This window comes from Clupea harengus, chromosome 15, assembly GCF_900700415.2.
Source record: "Clupea harengus chromosome 15, Ch_v2.0.2, whole genome shotgun sequence".
Lineage (NCBI taxonomy): Eukaryota > Metazoa > Chordata > Actinopteri > Clupeiformes > Clupeidae > Clupea > Clupea harengus.
This window is the reverse complement of record NC_045166.1, coordinates 2916545-2937694: the sequence shown is the minus strand read 5'-3', so window position 1 is coordinate 2937694 and position 21150 is coordinate 2916545. Positions and strand designations below refer to the sequence as shown.

At 47.6% G+C, this 21150-nt stretch overlaps 2 protein-coding genes across 4 annotated transcripts in view; one reads left to right on the top strand and one right to left on the bottom strand.

Annotated features, from left to right (window-relative positions):
* The first annotated feature begins 93 nt into the window (after positions 1 to 93).
* gopc (golgi-associated PDZ and coiled-coil motif containing) lies at positions 94 to 10365 on the top strand. Of its 2 annotated transcripts, XM_031581199.2 has the most exons (9): positions 94 to 547; positions 2942 to 3106; positions 3314 to 3337; positions 4274 to 4449; positions 5732 to 5897; positions 6164 to 6259; positions 6372 to 6536; positions 6999 to 7173; positions 7625 to 10365. In XM_031581199.2, the coding sequence occupies exons 1-9, from the start codon at positions 290 to 292 to the stop codon at positions 7744 to 7746; spliced, it is 1347 nt and encodes a 448-aa protein (XP_031437059.1). In that variant the 5' UTR covers positions 94 to 289; the 3' UTR covers positions 7747 to 10365. The 2 variants fall into 2 exon arrangements, with proteins under 2 accessions (XP_031437059.1, XP_031437060.1); XM_031581200.2 differs by lacking the exon at positions 3314 to 3337.
* A 1878-nt stretch (positions 10366 to 12243) lies between these two features.
* dcbld1 (discoidin, CUB and LCCL domain containing 1) overlaps positions 12244 to 21150 on the bottom strand; it is a 29047-nt gene continuing 20140 nt past the window's right edge. The window contains exons 9-15 of one of the 2 annotated variants that reach the window (XM_031581190.2): positions 20108 to 20223; positions 19765 to 19927; positions 19339 to 19476; positions 19113 to 19197; positions 18009 to 18058; positions 15719 to 15838; positions 12244 to 14152 (exon numbers count right to left, since the gene is read on the bottom strand). In XM_031581190.2, coding sequence (XP_031437050.1) covers positions 13575 to 14152; positions 15719 to 15838; positions 18009 to 18058; positions 19113 to 19197; positions 19339 to 19476; positions 19765 to 19927; positions 20108 to 20223 — 1250 coding nt within the window. In that variant the 3' untranslated portion in view covers positions 12244 to 13574. Of the gene's footprint in view, positions 14156 to 15718; positions 15839 to 18008; positions 18059 to 19112; positions 19198 to 19338; positions 19477 to 19764; positions 19928 to 20107; positions 20224 to 21150 lie in introns of both variants that reach the window. The other variant, XM_031581189.2, reaches the window with a different exon arrangement.

Below are 21150 nucleotides of genomic sequence, written 5' to 3'. Positions count from 1 at the left end.
GTGGCAGACTGTAGCAGTCGACTTTGAGTCCTCTCTGGTTTTGGATTTCCTGGTCAGATGAGAGGTGAAGCTAGGTGTCTACAAAACCTCTGCGTCGATTACATTTAGTTTTGTTGACACCACAAAACAACACCGAACGACTCATAAAAATAAGCTCATCTAAAGCTTAACAGTGAAAACCGAGGCGTCTTTCTTCGTCAAGCGGAGGAAGCTGCTAGCGTTTTTAGCTACGTTAACGTTAGTTAGCTAGATAGCTAGCTAGCAAGCTAAGGTCTGTCACTTGCCTGAAATGTCTGCTTCGCCTGCTGCGCAGTCATCCGCTTTGGTCTCTCCTGGTTCAGGGATGTCAATGTTTCGGTGGTTGGAGGTGCTCGAAAAGGAGTTTGATAAAGCATTTGTGGATATTGATTTATTGTTGGGAGAAATCGACCCAGATCAAGCAGATATTACATATGAGGGCCGCCAGAAGATGACAAGTCTAAGCTCCTGTTTTGCTCAGCTATGTCACAAAGCACAGACGATTTTCCAGCTTAATCACAAAGTTGAGGTCTGTATCATTTACAATAACATTATGTTTTACATTAATTTGAAGTCTATTGAATTGGTTACTGATGTAACAATTATGATACATTTTAGTTAAGTAACATAACTTAGTGTACTTCCTACAATGGCTGGGCATGAGGGTAACATACATAAAAAAACGCCTATTTTGCTAATGTCAGTACATATTTTGAAAATGTTCTTTTTCTGCACTAGTCAAGAATAAAAGTGTTTTAAGGAAAAGTTATCGACAGTAGCCAGAATAACTGTTCGGATTTCTGGGTAACTTAACAGGTCAGATGATCATAAAGCCTGTTTTTTGAACCACCGGTGTAACGTAGATATTAAATTGGTTAAATGTATAACGACGACGTTCTGACATTAACATTATGTGAGCCTATACTTTAATTTGCTTAGGCAAGTGGTCTTCATTATTCTGATACATACGATTATGCTCAGTGGGTTTACCGACCCATCTCTTCAGGCGACATGCCTCAGACGTGTAGTTTAACTACATCTGTTTAACTGCACTTAACAGAACACGCTTGTGTTGGTTCGTCAACAAGGTGTACACAAAGTAGATACGCTAGCAATACTTGTTTTGTCTCAATTCTAACATTTTCGATTAAAAAATCATGCCAATTATGCACTGGATACACTATATTGGTCCCCTCCACATATTTTCAACAACGTGTTTTGAACTTCTGACTGGTCAGGGGAGTTAACATGTAGATGATGATGGCTGGTAGATGGAAAAAAACAGCCACATTCTCTGTTTCCTGTGGAACTGGAAAAGAAACGGGCATAGGCTAGAGTTTAGCCGCTAGACAATATTGTGTGCTTTAGTGGGACCAGTCCTTCCAGTAGTCCAATACATTCATAGCTGATGGAGATTAGATGTTTTGAAATTATTACATAGTGATCTAATTGAGCTGCGTAAAGTTATTAGGACATAATCAAGCTACACCCAAAAGGCTTCTGAAAATACTTGGATCTAAAATATGCTGGGACTCTTCAGGTCAACCGCCACTGCAGGTTGGGCCAGTTGTCACCTCAGCTGTCACCCATGTCCGGTCTCCCAGAGGGCCATGGTGCATTAATCTGCTCTCCCTGTGCTGTTTGAATAGCCAAGGGCTATTAAAAAGCACTTTATGTGAGTTTGGATGCCAACCTGAAAGGCAATGTTAGTTCTCCCCTGTGAATCTGGTTGGCTTGAGTGTGAGGTCATGTAGCAGGGAGATAAGAAGTGCCACTCCTGAGAAAAGCCTAGCTAAGTGATCACAAGGTTGATATGACTGAAATTGAGAATATGGTAAGTGTCTATGTCAGTGCAAAATCAGCTGTTTTAGAAGGAAAACAAGTCATCTTGCCATCTGTATGTGATGATGGGTAGATTAAGTCTAGCCAGGTGGTAAGCTTTAAGTCTGAAGTTTGTCTAGTCAAATTGAAGTCAGAGTTGGACACCTCCGGAAATCTGTTCTGTGTTTGTCATAGGGGCGACGATGGCACATCTCTTACATCCTTTCAGTTCTGCACTGTAAGTGCTTCTAGTCCCTTCCCTTGCAACACTGCTTCCTGTTTGAATACTTGCTGGTGCTTGCATTTCTATCCTATCAGTCCAATACTATTTCGATTCCGTTTGAAAGAGGTGCCTCACTTACACTTTGTGGATTCCTTATGGAATTCTGCTGTCCCAGTTGAGCAAGTCACTCTGACCTATAGGCTCAGACAAAATACTTGATAGAAGAGGGCAGCTAGGGCATTGTGCAATGTCTGGCTAATCTTATTTTAAGTAGGAATATATCCAGTTTTGAGTTGGTATGTTTGCTGATATGCTAATGTGCTATCTCACTTTCAACAGAGTGCAAAATTAGGAAGTAATCAGTGAAATGGACAGTTAGTGGTTTAGAATTATGAGCTGTCCCAGATGTTACTGTATTTTTCATAGAAGCGACAGCTGTAGCGTGAGCTTTTAAAATGTTGCGTGCGATCTTGCCTCAGCAAACATAGCCGAGCGTCCGAAGCTGGGCTTTACGAGGTCAGTGGTTTGTCCGAGAATGCACTGAGATCGCCACTCTTCATGTCCCCCCAGCTCTCAAAGCATTGTCCAAAGGCTTGTGCGTAGGACACAGAGCAGCGCTGTAACACGAAGAAGTGGCACAAGTCAGTCATGTTCAGTAATAGAATCTGCAGTGAGAGAGGGAGCTGCTCTCCAAGAACAAAAGAGTAGAGCAAGCATCTATTGAGAGATCCCTTTCGCTTCAGTAGTCTTGACAGGAGAGGCAAATGTAAAGACACAGATAAAGGCATAAAAGTGGGGTTTTCTGATCCTGTGCTATGTTGACCCTATTGCCTGTGTGCTATGTTGACCCTATTGCCTGTGTGCTGTGTTGTCCTCCAGGCCCAGCTGGTGGACCTGAAGTCGGAGCTGGCCGAGACTCAGGGGGAGAAGGCCGTGGTGGAGAGGGAGGTACACGACCAGCTGCTGCAGCTGCACGCAATGCAACTCCAGCTCAGCGCCAAGGCTGGCCAGGCCGTCGACTCCGACTCCATCAAGGACCGCATGGTGGGCACTGCTTTCCTCTCCTCTCTTCTGGACTGGCTACTCCTCATCTCCCTTGTCCTGTACACTCTATTGGCCTTTCTTGCCAGTTTTGTCATTAACGGTTCTTTAAGTTTACGTGAAGCTAAATGCTAAGTGGAGTATTGTCAGTGCTGAATGTGCTCCATGTGACTGACGTGCTAACATCCGAACCCCTCTCTTTTTCTAAAGCCCGTCCCCCCTGTGGAGGTCATGGTAAGTGGAGCATGTCTCCCGTGTGATTGTGTGTCCATGTCCCATCGTTGTGCTGTCCACTGACCTCATCCGCCTCGTCTTGTCACCTAAAACATCACACAAAACATAGGAACATAGTAGTGAAGGTCTTGGCATGAAGTTGGACTCGCTGACAGCTGATCACCTGTAAATGAAAGAGTGAAGGTGTAAATGTGGTTCAGAGATCAGCTGTTGGGCACAATTAGCACCTGGGTGTCCATGCGGCCTCTGGTGTTACTACTGTGAATCAGAGCATGCTTGGCTTGGATTCCTTCATGTTTCATGTCGAGACATAGTGGTCTGTTCGAGATACGTGTTGCATCAGTAGACTAGTGCCAACTCCTCAAGGGCCTTCACACTCCAGGTCACTGTGGCATAGTAGTGCATGGGTCGGACCCTTCTGCTCCTTGGTGCAGATAACAATTAACCACTTAACCGGTGATTCGTGTTTGTCTTTAAATTAAGGGCTTCTGATTGCATTATTTTCTAATAAACTTAATTTAAATGCCACACTTACCTGATGTGTGTGTGTGTGCTGTTGTTGTTGTTGTTGTTGCTGTTGTTGTTGTTGTGTGCGTCTCTACGAGTGCTTATGTGTTGGGGATATTTTGTGCCTGTGTGCCAATGTGTGAGACTACAGGGTAAACTGCCCTTATTCCACCCCCCCCCCCCCCTCTAACTGGCCTGCATCCCAGCCACCACCAGCCCCTCAGGCCTTTGAGACTCTCCACCCTTCCTCCCGCTGTCTCTACAGGCTCCAGCAGACAGCACAGTCATCCTCATCTCTCTGCTCACATTAACTCCTTCACTCTCCTCTCTCTCTCTCTCTCTGTGTGTGTGTGTGTGTGTGTCTGGGTGTGTGTCTGGGTGTGTGTCTGGGTGTGTGTGTGTGTCTGTGTGCTGGTATACACATGACAGGAGAGGGAGCTGGCGGCCAACAAGAAGGAGAAGCTGAAGGAGGCCAAGCTGGATGCTGAGGTGAAGATGCACAAGAAGGAAAACGAGGCCCTCCGCAGACACATCGCGGTACTGCAGGCTGAGGTGTATGGCGCACGCCTAGCTGCCAAGTACCTGGACAAGGAGCTGGCAGGGAGGTGAGCCGGAGTCCAATATCTGTGATGTGATGCCATGCCATGGGACGGGAGCCTGGCACAGCCAACCTTCATGCACTGCATTCACTGGGGTCTGGAACCGTTCCTTTGGACTCATTGCTGGGGATGTAGCAAATGAGCATCTCAAGCAAAAGACTAGAATCCCACCACACTTGAGCTGGGGGCATTGGCTAGCATTAGCCACTCTACCGGTAGGGCATTTATTAGGTGAAGTTGTCGCAGTCGCATTGAACTCGATGGAAGCATGTATTTAAGCATGTGCCATGTTGAAAGGGGGAAGTCTGGGTAGAGGACATGTAAGTGTGAGTTAGTGGTAGTCAGGCGTCTGTGCTGGTGAGTTAGTGGTAGTCATGTGTCTGTGCTGGTGAGTTAGTGGTAGTCATGTGTCTGTGCTGGTGAGTTAGTGGTAGTCATGTGTCTGTGCTGGTGAGTTAGTGGTAGTCATGTGTCTGTGCTGGTGAGTTAGTGGTAGTCAGGCGTCTGTGCTGGTGAGTTAGTGGTAGTCATGTGTCTGTGCTGGTGAGTTAGTGGTAGTCATGTGTCTGTGCTGGTGAGTTAGTGGTAGTCAGGCGTCTGTGCTGGTGAGTTAGTGGTAGTCATGTGTCTGTGTCTGTGCTGGTGAGTTAGTGGTAGTCATGTGTCATGCGTCTGTGCTGGTGAGTTAGTGGTAGTCATGCGTCTGTGCTGGTGAGTTAGTGGTAGTCATGTGTCATGCGTCTGTGCTGGTGAGTTAGTGGTAGTCATGTGTCTGTGTCTGTGCTGGTGAGTTAGTGGTAGTCATGTGTCTGTGCTGGTGAGTTAGTGGTAGTCATGTGTCTGTGTCTGTGCTGGTGAGTTAGTGGTAGTCATGTGTCTGTGCTGGTGAGTTAGTGGTAGTCATGTGTCTGTGCTGGTGAGTTAGTGGTAGTCATGTGTCTGTGTCTGTGCTGGTGAGTTAGTGGTAGTCATGTGTCTGTGCTGGTGAGTTAGTGGTAGTCATGTGTCTGTGCTGGTGAGTTAGTGGTAGTCATGTGTCTGTGTCTGTGCTGGTGAGTTAGTGGTAGTCATGCATCTGTGCTGGTGAGTTAGTGGTAGTCATGTGTCATGCGTCTGTGCTGGTGAGTTAGTGGTAGTCATGCGTCTGTGCTGGTGAGTTAGTGGTAGTCATGCGTCTGTGCTGGTGAGTTAGTGGTAGTCATGTGTCTGTGCTGGTGAGTTAGTGGTAGTCATGTGTCTGTGCTGGTGAGTTAGTGGTAGTCATGCCTCTGTGCTGGTTCCTTTGCAGAGTGCAGCAGATCCAGCTCCTGGGTCGTGACATGAAAGGACCGGCGCACGATAAACTGTGGAACCAGCTGGAAGCCGAGATTCACCTCCACCGCCACAAGACAGTCATCCGAGCCTGCAGGGGGCGCAACGAGCCAAAGAAGCCTCTGGCCTCACCCGTGGGCCATGTAAGCTATGAAGCACCCACAGCAACAGTTTTATTGCTGTAGACACTGAGGCTGTCAGCTGGCACTAGCCAAACATTGGCCAAGAACAAAGGTCAACATTAGATCAATACAATGAGGTGGCCTTCATGAAGATTCTGCTTGTGATATGTTTCTAGGAAGAGGGCCATATTTATTCCTAAAGTGGAGCTGTGTACTGGAGGCAGGTAGAACTAATTAATGTGTGGTGTGTGTGTGTGTGTGTGTGTGTGTGTGTCTGTGTGTTTCAGGAGCCTGACTCCCTGAAGAAGACTCAAGGTGTGGGTCCCATTCGCAAAGTAGTCCTGACCAAAGAAGACCACGAGGGCCTCGGAATCTCCATCACGGTAAGAACAGCCTGAGGTGAAATGCGACAGCCTTGTCCTTCCACCCCCCCCTTCTCTCTCATTCTTACCGTCCTTCTCTTAATGTTCATGTTGCCTGTTCTTCTCTGCGCAGGGAGGGAAGGAGCACGGCGTCCCCATCCTGATCTCGGAGATCCACCCTGGCCAGCCGGCGGAGCGTTGTGGGGGGCTGCATGTGGGCGACGCCGTCCTGGCTGTCAACAGCATCAACCTGAGAGACGCCAAACACAAGGAGGCCGTCACCATACTCTCACAGCAGGTCTGACATGCAGGCACACACACACACATACACACACTTAACCAGGCATATACAGAGACAAGCTTAATTATTTTTTTTTACAACACAGGTACCTGCATGAACACATGTACATAGAGGTACACACACAGACACATAAACAAACACATAACTACTCTGCACAACCCATTTTCTAGGTTTTCATGTGTTTATTTGTCCAGCTCATGAAGGAACTTGCTCTGGCAGATAGTCTGTTCTATCAGTAGAGAGCACACAACATTCTGCGTAATAGATTCCCAAGTAGTAATATGATTGAGTGTCATGAAGGGCAAGGCTATGCTCAGGCCCTACCTGGGGAACACAACTGGAGCTCCATTCTCTTGTTTGAGCTCACTCTAGTTTCTGAATGAGGTCCAGTGCTGCACCGCTGAGGAAAGAGAAGAGAGTGACCTTTGTGTTTGTGCTGTTTGTATGGCCTGTCCTCAGAGGGGAGAGATCGAGTTCGAGGTGGTGTACGTGGCCCCTGAGGTGGACTCTGACGACGAGAACGTGGAGTACGAGGACGAGAGCGGCCATCGCTACCGCCTGTACCTGGACGAACTGGAGGAGGCCACGGGCCCCAGTCGGAGCAACGGCACGGCTGACAACGCCTCCCTACAAGGCACGTGTCACTGTGACTGACCGACCAACACATCACACAGGCTTCTCACTCACTGCCCGTTTACATGTAGACCAGGGCTAGGGCCTTATCTATGGAACTGAAGGATTGGGGTCTCATTTGGGAATGCATGTCTAGTCCCGTGTGTGTGGGTGCTTGTTTTGACACTGATATGTACACATGGATAGGACATGTTCTTCATGCAGACTGCAGATCACCTTTAGAGACGTATCTAAGGGCAGCTAGCCACCATCCTGCCAATATAACGGCTTCTGTGTGGACTACAAGCTAGTTAGCATGCTCTCACTTACTTGAACCATGAACCCAGAGATGTTAACAAGTGAATGAGAGTGCTGTTAGTTTGTGGTTCCCTTTATTTGAGTAACATCTGAATGTGGGTGCCATACCGCCACCTTTAAATGACGGGGCTCTCCTTTGTCTTGTGCTCGAGCAGCCGCCCTGGAGAAGATGTCGGTGAGCGACGGAGCCGAGAACGGAGACACGGGCATCTCGAGCGAGACCGCATCTGAGGAGACCCCCTCCAAAGTAGTCGAGTCATCTGAGAGCTCCTCGTAAACACGGGAGAAGAGAGGACCCGGAGGAGGAGGAGGAGGAGGAGGAGGAGGAGGTGTGGGTGGTGGGGTGGGGTGTGGTGACTGGGGGAGAGCTGCCGGAGACTCTGTACATGTGTGATATAGCCAGTGTTTGTGTCACAATATGACAAGTGGCCGCATCAAAGTTCACTGGATGGATGAGACATATTTATTAGGTGGCGGGGAGAGGGGGTCTGGAAGACCTGAGGGGTGGGGGCCAGGGTGGGGCACACAAACTGAGGAACGCTCAGCTACATGGAAATACTCTCAGAACACTTGGATCTGCTACCTTTTCCCCCCTGTAGTTAGTCCCTTTGCCTTGAGGAGAGGGGAAATGAGTGCAAGATTTCAGTCCGGAGAAGAGGAGGGGGTCAAGAGGAGAACTGTGGACGAGTTTCAGAAGATGCTATAAGACATTTACTCTTTTGATGTCTTTTTTTTCCCCGGTATAATCAAATGTGTGGTTACTGATGCCCTTGGCCTGATCCGTTATGGCACTAACTGCCAGTGCTACGAATGAAAGAGTAGGATCTCTGCATTTAACAGTTTATACATCTACTAATAACACGTTCTCTTACACGTAGACCGCACACCCACTTACTGATATTGATTTGTAGATATTGTCTGTAGTACACAATCAAAGTTATGTGTTGAAGTACTGAAGACGATCTGCCCGTGTGTAAACGCCTTCCTCATATTCTGGCTTTTGAACTCTATGCCAACGAAGGCTGGTGAAACCTCCCTGTCAGGCTTGTGAAGCGTCCGAGTGTGACTTTCAGTGTTCTCTCTCTTTTCTTTTCTCTTCTTCCTCTTCCTCTATCCATACTCTTCTCGCACACAACGCGATATATACTGGATGGCATTTCATTTCAGAAGGGGCAATACAAAATCAGATGAGCAGTATTTTTTGAACGTTTGGTATTTATGTCACTACACAGTCTTAAGTGTGTGAAGACTTTAAATGCATTTGGAGTGCCATGGAATCTGCTGTTTTCATGGTTTCTCTGGAGACTAGAGATTATGTCAATGACTGGTTGTGCAGGGAACCGATTACCCCGATTAGCCAGACCGATTAGCATTAGCGTTTGAAAAGGGCTAGTGCTCCCGTCAGACCTACATGTAGTCAAGACTAGCCTGGAGTCCAGCCTGGGGACTAAATCAAGGCAATCTGGGCCAGGATAGTGTTCTTACACCCAGCCATGTTACACTGGCTCAAAGGGTCATACGTGTTTAAGGTCATTTTTATGGTTTTATTAAACAAAAACTAAAGAGCTGTGCTGATTAAGCTGCTAGCTGCTGCGAGCAAACTATTTTTTTCCTCCGACCCAAAAGTGTAAGCTTTCACAGCCGCAGCCTAAGCAGAGGAGAGAAGCGGTCATGTAAAATTGATTATGATTGCAGTGAAAGAGGCTGAGCAGGACCCCCTTCAAATGAAATATTCAGTGAGGCATGACACAGCGCTCCCCACAACACCTCGCTTTAGCTCCGAAGCCTGGTGTGAAAAGTGCAATACGTCTTTTTTTTTTTTTATCCCCACCTTCCTGAAGGAGCATTTTTAGACGTTTCTTCTCGGTTTGTGTTGATTTTACAGGCCAGCTTTGTTTCGTTCTGCCTCTCATGCTGTCCTCGCTGAGTCATTTATTCAGAGGAGTTTTTATTTTTTCCTTCCTGGAGCCCAAAGATGACTTTGTAGACTATATTGGTTGCAATGCACCCTGATTATTTCCTTGAGAATACCCAGATACCCGGGTAACTGGCATGCAGTTTGGATTGTTGGATGATAGAAACCTTTATCATTCATTCGTCAGTGCAAACATGCAAACAGGGGTAAATGGCAATAACAGAAAACCGAAAGTCAAAATATAGCCAGTACATATTCAGATAGCAGTATCCTGACCTGGAGGACGTCTCAAACCCATATCTATACACTAACACAGGTTTGTTCCTTTTCAGGCAGACCAAGAAACATGTTCAACTATTTGCTCCTCTCTGCTCTGCCATGCTACTGGTGTGATTGTGTTTTTCACTGAGCGTAGGCCCTTGGGGAAGAGAAAGACGGTGATGGTTTTGACAATCTGAAGTCTAGAGCCTCACTGACATTACGTATCAGTCTGTGGCTGAAGAGGGTGCTTGTGGTAGGTGTCGTGCTGTAACTGTTAAGCATGGAGCTACGGAGGGTGTGTGTGGGGGGCACCAGGACCATGCGTGTGCCCATGGAGCTGCCTGCTGTGGCTGCTGGAGATGGCATGATACTGTGAGCAGTCGCACTTCTCCGTGGGCATCAGCCGTGCACCCTGATGCTGCCACGGCTTCCTTTTTGAGAAGATGTCCATATCTACTGCCTGTTGAGGGTGACTATGGCCTGAAAGAACAAAGGTTCTGGTTTATGTATAGTTCTTTTTTTTTTCTACCTGTATTTGTTTTCTTTGTCTTTCTTTTGTATGGGTTGTGTTACTTCTTCTTTGTTATCCTTTCAGATGACCTGTTTCTTAATGTCAAAAAGAGATGTATTTCTGGAACCTGGGATGAATTTGGTATAAATGTCTTATATATGTAGTTAATGTACAACATGAAACATTTGAATAAATTACATTTTGCCCAAGTTAAGGGTTTCTGCTCTAATGTTAAACGTTTGTGTCCTGTGGTACTTAATATTACAATATTTCTCTGATACACATCAATTACACTTTTTTTTCAGAGCTTGGATAGTTTAAGTGTATTATCTGTAATATGCAAAATATTACAAATGCTTCAGGATTTACAGCAATACTCTGGCATGCATGGCATACTTTAGTCTAGTCCAGCAATTTTATACATTATTTGTATCTTGCTGCTGTTTTAAAATTTTCAAGCAAACAAATATATTAAAACACCTACAAATAGAGAATCTACAGGACCACAAGGACACATCTTTCCTGCAGGATTATATCATTATTATATGTCTTGAAAATGCAGTTTTATTTTTCACCAACATGCATTCCGAGTCTTAAATCCACAGGACATTGACCCACAGTTTGTATATGACCACCAGAGGGCAGTGCATGACCAAAGAACCAGAGGCAGCAAAATGTCCCTGTAGCTGGATCTTCTTTCATGTGAGAGTGTGATACTCCGACCACAGTGTCCTTTATAGATAACATGGGGTGTCAACATCATTTTACATTCTCCAATTTCTATTATAATCAAAATGTTAGGGACTAAGAAGATATAGGTGAAAGTAGAACTCTACCTAAATAAGCTGTTGTGTTAGGGTTGGAGTGGGCATGACTGTGGTAGAGCAGCGCTGTGAGGTCCGGGAGCAGCATGAGGAGACATGTTCGGAATTTGCCAGGAGCGCTGGGCTGCTCTGCGCGGCTGCGCTCGCTCGGTCATGCGGCGTCTGAAGTGGGCTAACGCTAGCGCCGGGGTGCGAGGTGAGAGGTGCGAGCGCACCCAACCACGGAGGGTCTGCACGGAGAGGCTGCTCCACACCCCGGTGTGAATGGGCCAGACAAGAAAGACCCGCTACCTGCCAGGTACCCACCGCAGAACGCTAATCACACAGTCATCACACGCTCCTGCTAAGGGCCTGCCTGCCCGGAGGGGAGTGGGGGGTTGCACTGTGCAGCTTTGAGGATATGTGAGGAAGACAGGGGTGAAAAAGTACACCTCTCGTCTGCTTACACACTTGTGAAGTTCCCATTCCAACCCAACTCCAAACTATGATTTTAAGACATGCATTTCCATGCAAAGAGGCTGGAGTTTCACGCGTATGTGCAGTTGGGTTTGAAATAAATAGGAGATGAGGCTGGAGTTCACATGTATGTGCAGTTGTGTTTGAAAGAAATAGGAAATATTTGCTGGGTAAGGTAACAGCAAGGCTGTTGAGACATACCTACACCCCCCCCCCCAAAAAAAAGAGTGCAGAGCTGTGTGTGTAGCAGTGTCACTGGGAATCAGCTGCTGCTTCACCACTGACACCAAACTGCCACATTCCTGCCCTCACAGGCCTGGCTTGGTGAGAGTAGGGGCTGGGGGGGGGGGGGGATGGGCTGTGGGGGCATTCATGTGACTTCCTACTCTCACTGTGGTGAGACTGTTAGGACTTCCAGCCTGTCGCTGTGCAACAAGACAACGACTTTTACCGCTGTCAAGACATCCATTTTCACACAGCAGCTCAGGGAGACAGCAAGAGAGGCAGAGGAGGGGGTGGTCGAGTGATCAGAGGCAGAGACAGCCATAGAGGAGAGTGTGTGTGTGTGTGTGTGTGTGTGGTTGTGTGTGTGTGTGTGTGTGTGTGTGTGTGTGGGTGGGTGGTTGTGGTGCAGCTGAGACACACTCCTTCTCCGGTCGTCAGAGACCTTGACATGTTGGGGTCAACTGCTGGTGCTTTTATTCACAGCTCCGCTTACACTCAAGAGAAACCTGCATTAAGTCTGCCATTAAGAGCAAAGCACTACCCGCATCAGCCATTGAGGACAGAGAACACTCGTTACATGGAAGTAGTTGACATTTTTATGATCCTCATCACATTTCTCCCAACATTTCACAGAAATTAAAAAGCCATACAGCCATCCCAAGGCCAGTCAATCCCACTCAAATGTTCACCCCCACTCTGTCAAGCCAACTCACACAAAAGCAGCTTCACCAGATTGACAGGTGTTTAAATACAAAATACAGGACAACATTTTTTTTTTTTTTTTACCTCTCCAATTCACAATAGAATTGGCATACTCTACTCACTCCTCCAAACAATAGAACACTCTTGCCCAGTGACATTCATCATGGCTTAAAATAAACCAGGAGTACAAATCAGGTTGGGCACGTGTGTGTGTGTGTGTGTGTCTAGCTGACAACAAGTTGCACTTCTGGTGCACTGTAAGCACACATCCTAGTCACCAGCCTCTGACCACGCACGCACACACGCACACGCACACGCACACGCACGCACACGCACACGCACACACACACACCGACTCAGTCATTGCAAATCTGGTACCACCTGCAATGATGCCTGACAATGTTGGCACTAGGGCAGAGTAGTGATGACCCCATACACACAGAGTCCTCTCAGAGACCTTGTGTGTGTGTGTGTGTGTTCGCAAGGGGAGGGACGCTCATAAGTCTTCCAAAAAACAAGAGTGCTGGCTCCATTCAGACGCTCTGTTAAGAGACAACTCCACCACATAAATCTGCATCCAGCAAGGCTCGCTGGGGACCCGTAAATCATCCTCTCCACGCACGCACGCACGCACGCACGCCTTCTGACACTGGTAGGGTACAGCCCTGCAGCCTTGCTTCAGAGATGCTGATATTTGTACACCACTAGATCAGGACTAAGAGGGTGGTGATTGGTTACATTCTTAACAGCCACAAAGAGCCACAAAGAGACACACACAACATCACAGTTTCTCTTGAGATGAAGGAAACACATCTGGCCATCTTAGTGGAAGATCACAGCAAATATGAAGACAGGTTCCTCTGCTCCTGAAAGTAAGCATCAAATAAAGGTCACCATGCCGCATACAGAGATATAAAACATTAAAACACATCTGAGATGTTCAACCTTTAGCCTGAAGGAATAAAATCCTATTTACAGAATTTCAGACACCATGACAGTTTTGCAGAATCTGCATGGCATCCAAGAGGCCAGTCCATAGAGCCCCAAGATGGGGCAAGCACATAGCACCACACCCCCCAACAACAACAACAACAACAACAACAACAACAACAACAACAATGTTGACAACCAAAAACTGTAAATAACTTAGTAGGAGAGTCTGTGGGTGTTTGCTGAGGTCAGTCTAAAAGCAGTTCACGTGTGGGTCACAGTTAGTTAGTTCCGCTCTGTGTGGAGGGGTCCGAGCTGCCCTCCGCGTCGGGCCAGTGAGAAGAGGGGGGCTGTCCCAGTCGGACACAGTCCCGTGGGCTGGAGTAGCACTCCAGCACCGACGCTTTGCCCTGAGGCCTCTGGTAGTTCGACACAGCCGCACTGGTTGCCGCGGGCCGCCTGACTTTGGGGCTGTCGTAGACCCCCTCTGAGGGATTGGGCCGGTCCACTTTGGCCTGGGGGGTCTGGTAGCCCCCCGAATGGGATGCCCCACCCTTGCGGCAGACACCGTTCTCTGTGGCTTTAAAGGAGGGCGTCTTGTTGAGGACCACGCCTGGCACGTTGTAGCTCTGGTCGGGTACGAAGGCCTCCTTACGGAAGGCATGTCTCTCGATGATGGGCGTGGCGTACTCCGGCTCTTGATTGGTCAGGGGGAGGGCGTACTGGTTGGCAGTGCTCAAGAAGTCATAGTGCGAGGGGGCATCGCTGGAGTCCTCTTTAGCCTCTGTGTCCATGGGCCTGAAGGTGGAGCCTTTCCTGCTGACGGTGCCCGTGCCGATCATCAGGGGCTGTTGGTATTCTGCTGCAGGACCAGAAGGGATGGACCAGAACCATTAATACTGCAGCACAACAGTCTCCCAATATTCATATACTCATTCTATATTCATATACTCATTCTATATTCATATACTCATTCTATATTCATGGAGGTTGGGCACGTGTGTGTTAGCTAGACCACACACACTCACACACACACACACGTGCCCAACCTTCATAGTTTTCTGGAATTCATCTATTTTCAACCAACCAGATAAAAAAATATATAGTTAAATGGATGATGGATTTATTCATCTGCGGTCAGGACTTCAAGCGTCTGTAAGCAGAGATCAAGCATTTTGAAGAACTAGAGTTTGTAACCAATAATGTGGGAGTCCTGTCATAGAGTGCTTTAATCACAGATAACTGTGCTGCCCGAGGGGCCAGCTGATGAGGACTTTGAAGAAAGGCAAAGGAGGTGTGATGGTAAAGGCTCAGTCAGCAGCCTGAGGCCATTGCTGAGTCCACTGCCTCTCCACCATCAAAGAATGGTAGAATGGACATCTACACTGTTTTGACTCTAAACGCACCACACCTCACATAAGATTATAGGCGCTAGATAACTGTCATGGTTACAAGATGTCTGGTGAGCATTACTACTTAAAATGGCACAGAGACATCTACTTTGACTAGAGTCTGGTTAACGGACATGTAAAGCAACCAACTGAAGACCATAGCATTTGCATAACATTTAGTGGCGACGCATTCTGAAACAAATTCAGTGACAAAGAGTGGCTTGAACGTTCTTATTGCTTGTGTAATGTCCTAATATAAACTCCTAATTCATTACCAAATGAAGCTTAATTATTTGTCCAGACCGGTGAGAACACTCCTGTGATTCATATTGCAGATTATATTGCTAATATTGCAATTACAGTGTTACAGTAGCTATCTCCACTTATATATATATATACACCATATAGTCTGTCAGAAGCAGTTGTAGCTCATACTGGACAGTCTTAAGGCCATGTGCTAATACTGGCCAGTACCGCAGCTCCAGAGATTGTTCCGTGACCAGTCAATGCACCTTGCACTAACTGCTGGGGGTCCTGGCACACAGAGCAACTACTACCACTACAACTTGGTCTGTTGAAACATTTTCAGAACACTTAATCCTGTGATAGGAATAGGCATTTTTTGTGATGACAACATTTAGCGTGAGTCAGAGCACACATCCATTAATAATAACAGTAATGTTATGCTGAGTCTGTGTATTTAATAATAAGCAGAGATAAATCGGAAGTTGTGTCATCGAGGCGTCAAGGCCATGAGCCCAAGTGGGTATCACGGAACATTGTGTCCCATGAGGATGACTGTAGCATTCCATCTTCCGTGCACACTTAAGTAGTATCCTCCTCTCTGTGAGTAATCTTGCGTACTTGCTCCTAGTCATGACAAATATACCGCATCCCTGGTGTGACTGATGGGTCTCAAAGAAGTCTTCCACAGTCTGCATGGATTCCCAAAGAATACCTTGTTTTAAGACCCTATTATGTTCTGTGGTCTGGTTCTATCTGGTTCTATCTGTGTAGGTCTGAGCTAGGCTTACCTGCCATGGCGCTGGTGACCAGGTCCAGCTTCTGGATGGGCTCCTTCTCGGAGCTGTAGCTGATGGTGAACTCAGTGGACTGGTGCCGTGCAAACGGCTGCTTGATCTGCTTCCAGCACCCTAGGAGCAGCACACACAGCAGGGGGGTGAATCACAGACAGCTCTCTCATGACTGGAGCCTCACTCAACCCTTACTGAGCCACAGACAGCTCTCTCATGACCTCACTCAACCCTTACTGAGCCACAGACAGCTCTCTCATGACCTCACTCAACCCTTACTGAGCCACAGACAGCTAACTCATGACTGGAGCCTAACTCAACCCTTACTGAGCCACAGACAGCTCTCTCATGACCTCACTCAACCCTTACTGAACCACAGACATGTTCACAGAGGCCTCACTCAACCCTTACTGAGCCACAGACAGCTAACTCAACCCTTACTGAGCCACAGACAGCTAACTCAACCCTTACTGAGCCACAGACAGCTAACTCATGACCTCACTCAACCCTTACTGAGCCACAGACATGTTCACAGAGGCCTCACTCAACCCTTACTGAGCCACAGACAGCTAACTCAACCCTTACTGAGCCACAGACAGCTAACTCAACCCTTACTGAGCCACAGACAGCTAACTCATGACCTCACTCAACCCTTACTGAGCCACAGACATGTTCAGAGAGGCCACACTCAACCCTTACTGAGCCACAGACAGCTAACTCAACCCTTACTGAGCCACAGACAGCTAACTCAACCCTTACTGAGCCACAGACATGTTCACAGAGGCCTCACTCAACCCTTACTGAGCCACAGACAGCTAACTCAACCCTTACTGAGCCACAGACAGCTAACTCAACCCTTACTGAGCCACAGACAGCTAACTCATGACCTCACTCAACCCTTACTGAGCCACAGACATGTTCAGAGAGGCCACACTCAACCCTTACTGAGCCACAGACAGCTAACTCAACCCTTACTGAGCCACAGACAGCTAACTCAACCCTTACTGAGCCACAGACATGTTCACAGAGGCCTCACTCAACCCTTACTGAGCCACAGACAGCTAACCATGACCTCACTCAACCCTTACTGAGCCACAGACATGTTCAGAGAGGGCTCAACCAATACGCTACAGACACTACAGTAAGACACAGAACACACTCAACCCTTACTGAGCCACAGACAGCTAACTCATGGCCTCACTCAACCCTTACTGAGCCACAGACGGCTAACTCATGGCCTCACTCAACCCTTACTGAGCCACAGACAGCTAACTCATGACTGGAGCCTCACTCAACCCTTACTGAACCACAGACATGTTCACAAAGGGCTCAACCAATAAGCTACAGACACTGATGTACAAATGTTGTGATAAAAGTGAAATTATTGTGATAAAAAAGATAAAGGGAATATACAGAGTTATCAATAACTTGTCTGTGAGAAATGTATAAACTATATACTTCATATGAAATGAAAGATGCTTGAAGTAAATCACTGTCTTTGTGAACACAACTGTTTGTTTGTGAGGCAGATATCATGGTATTATGAGTTTATAAATTATTCCATGCATTCATTTAGACATCAACATAAAAGCTTATATACTATTTTCACATTGATATGAAACAGTTGTACCAAAAAGCTATTTCAGATTGTGAAGGACTCAGAATCTGCAACCAACAATTTCTCTCTCTCTCTCTCTGCGTGTGTGTGTCTGCGTGTGTGTGTCTGCGTGTGTGTGTCTGCGTGTGTGTGTCTGCGTGTGTGTGTCTGCGTGTGTGTGTCTGCGTGTGTGTGTCTGCGTGTGTGTGTGTCTGCGTGTGTGTGTGTCTGCGTGTGTGTGTGTCTGCGTGTGTGTGTGTCTGCGTGTGTGTGTGTCTGCGTGTGTGTGTGTCTGCGTGTGTGTGTGTCTGCGTGTGTGTGTCTGCGTGTGTGTGTCTGCGTGTGTGTCTGTGCGTGTGCTGACAGAGACTGCTGAGAGAGGCCTGATGTGTCTGCTGAAGCGTGTCTGTGTCAGAGACAAGTCCCTGCCTGAATGCCTCAGCATGTTCTCACAGATCGATCAGCCCAACCACCAGCACTCACAAAAACACCAGAATAACAATTTTCACATAGAATATAAAAAAACATAGTATTTGGCAAAAGTACAGCACATTATACATAAAGCTAAGGCTTCAGTTTATGTAATTCTATCTATTCCGCAAACCCAACAATAACTATTATATGACCAAAAATGTCAGCCACTATACCCCTAAATGTCATTGTATCAAAGATTAAAATCTACTTGTCACTAACCTGTATGCTGTGCATCTGATGCTCCGTACCCACTCTCCTTGGTCTTCTTCCTGTAAGTGAGAGATATTAAACACAGTGAGTATCAAATCCGTAAGGTTTCCTAAAACCTCAGGCTCGCTGTCCTGCTGTGAATTCATCAGGACTATTGTCCCTCAATACAAACCCCCTGCCCTCCTCTTCTCTCCAGCAGCCCTGCAATCCTTTATCACCTCTCACACACACACACGCTCTCTCTCTTTCTTTCTTTCTGTCTCTCTCTCTCTCTCTTTCTGTCTTTCTTTCTTTCTTTTTTACTCTCTATTGAGGCATTCATGCAGCTGCTGGAATATCTCCTGCTAATAACCTATAACCCTCTAGATCTCTCACAAATACACACGGATGGACATGCATACACACACACACACACACAGTAACATACAGAGACACACACAGACCCATACACACACACACAGACACACACACAGACACACACACAGACACATACACAGACACACAGACACACACACACACACACACAGACACACACACAGACACACACACACACACACACACACAGACCCATACACACACACACAGACACACACACAGACACACACACACACACACGCCCTGTGGCTCACGTCAGTAGACACCAGGGTGAGCTGGGATTAAGAGCAGCGTCTCTGATGGGCGCTCATGCTCACAGCCTGGCCTTATCTGCATTCAGCACACAGACAAAGTCACGCAGGTCCACATGGGGACATTTCTCCATTTCCCTCACGTTCCTCTCCACCTCTCTCCCTCTTTCTTTCTCTCTCTCTCTCTCCCAGCTACCTCAATCTCTCACCTCCCCCCACGCTCTCCCTTCCCTCCGCCCTACATCCCTCTCTTCATTGGTCTTCCTCGCCCCGCAGTCACACACCAAGGCCAGGGTGATGTGTTTGCTGGGCCTGATAAGAGGAATGCTCAGACAGGCAGGAAATGAGTGAAGATAACCCCCCCCGCCTCCACCGAGCCCCCGAGGCCAGCCCTGGATCAGCCGGCCTGTCACTCACTGCCAGGGCGGAGGCTCAAACACCACGCCTCGGTTTAACTCTGGAGGAAGGAAGAGAGGGATGCTCTTACTTCTGCAGGGCCTTGTAGACGCAGAAACACACCGGCAGCATCAGCACCAGCACCGCAACCACGACGATGACGATCACCAACTGCACTAAAGACAGGAGGAAGGTGAGAGGGAGAGTGAGAGAAGGAGGAAGAGAAGACAGGGAGAGACTGTGTCAGACGTCATGTGGCTCGTCCGTCGAGGATGGTGGCTGATGGAGGTGGTGAGGAGTGCAGGTTTGAATAGTACCGAAGTCGATGAGAGGGGAGATGGGCAGAGGCTCAGTGCTCTCCTGGTCTCCCCCCGCCGATTCAGGTCTGGTGGGCAGCGTCTCCAGGGTGACCTGGGAGGACGAGTTCACTGCATTCTCCGACACGATGAGCGTCACTGCAAATATACCAAGAATCCACAACCTCCAATCAACACATGTGGCACTGTATTCAATACATGAAGGCTCAATTTATCCTATAATGTTAACACCACTATATAGAGAATTACTACATACAGTATCTCATACATCTTATTACATAATACGCATATAATACCACAACTCAAATCCTACTGTATTTGAAACGTGTGTGAGTGTGTGAGCGTGTGAGCGTGTGTGTGTGTTTGAGCGTGTGTGTGTGTGTGTGTGTGTGTGTGTGTGTGTGTGTGTGTGTGCTCGGTTCTGACCAGCAGGAGGAATGCTCCTCACGTATGGGCAGCCCAACAGCTCCACCCTCATGGCCACCTGCTGGTTCCAGGCCTGGGGCAGGAGGCGCAGGTGACGCGCCACGATGGCAGGCTGGAAGGAGCCCCGCGTCTGCTGGTGGCTGTCCACATTCCCCTCAAACACCTGATGGCAGAGAGACGGACGCTTCAGTGGGTCAGGTTTAGAAGTTGGGATGGGCAGACTAATGCAACTACCCATATTTCCCATCACATACACAGACCGGATTCCATATGCTTCATTTATCTATACATTTATGTTCACGTAGTTCATGTCTTAGTTCAGACGTGTTGACTGGGTCCTCACCAGGGGCTCGGAGCTGTTGTACTGAGTGTACGGCTTCCAGCGGTTCCTCTCCCTGTACTCCACCTTGTAGCTTTTCACATAGTGGTCGGTGGAGGGAGAACCTGTCGTTAGGATTCCTGCAGAATGACAAAAGAACCATGTGAATCTCCCTAGCAACTTCCACACAACACCATCAGTCACACGGTTCTTCCTGCCCGGATCTACCTGCTCAGCACTTCGCACAGCAACATGCTCTTTCCTCCTAACTCTGCCTCACAACACCAAACAACATCCTTGGCTACCGGCGAGGTCAACTTGGGAATGCACAGCGCCGTGTTCAAGGGCCATCACCGAGTCTCTGAGCAGTGCGGTGGGAGCGTCACCAAGCTAAGAGTCTGCTTCTGTCACGCCGCGGTAAAGTTCCGTGGCAGACGTGTTCCTGGCCGAGGGCGACAGAGGCGTTGAACCCTGTCATTATCCCCAAACACCTCATACAGAGATGTGATGGGCCAGTCTACACACAAACAAACACACACACACACACACACACACACACACACCAATAGCTTTTGGCACCAGCCAGCTAAGTGACTGCTCACTGGGATTAAAGGGAGACTCCGTGGGTGAGAATGAAATATGGGTGTCCGCCACATGCATCACGTTGTAATTCATCAAAGTGCTAATTGCTCCTACCTCGTGCTAATGATCATTCTACCATGGCCTGACAATGGGAAAAAAAAACAAGAGACTCTGGCATCTACAGAAAGACAAAAGTAATCAGCTCATGAAGGGCAAAACAAAGCTCCAGTCAATTAAAAGCAAATGTTACATTGTAATCTTCTCATGTTCACTTAAAACAACTTGCAACAATGTGCAGATGGTGTCTGTGTGTGTGTGTGTGTGTGTGTGTGTGTGTGTGTGTGAGTCATGGAGGAGTGAGCTCATGAAGAGACACATTCTTCATCTCGTCTGCGTGCGTCTCCTCCTGTTACACAAGCCATCGTCCTGTGACAACACGGCTCTATCATCACCATTGCATTCCAGCACAAAAAAACCTTGAGGTT

What these genes read in the sequence shown, in the direction of transcription:
- gopc (XM_031581199.2), top strand. Translation starts at nt 290, where the DNA reads ATGTCTGCTTCGCCTGCTGCGCAGTCATCCGCTTTGGTCTCTCCTGGT. An exon ending in TCCCCCCTGTGGAGGTCATG is followed by an intron (nt 3,338 to 4,273) that starts GTAAGTGGAGCA and finishes TACACATGACAG; the next exon opens with GAGAGGGAGCTGGCGGCCAA. An exon ending in TCACCATACTCTCACAGCAG is followed by an intron (nt 6,537 to 6,998) that starts GTCTGACATGCA and finishes GCCTGTCCTCAG; the next exon opens with AGGGGAGAGATCGAGTTCGA.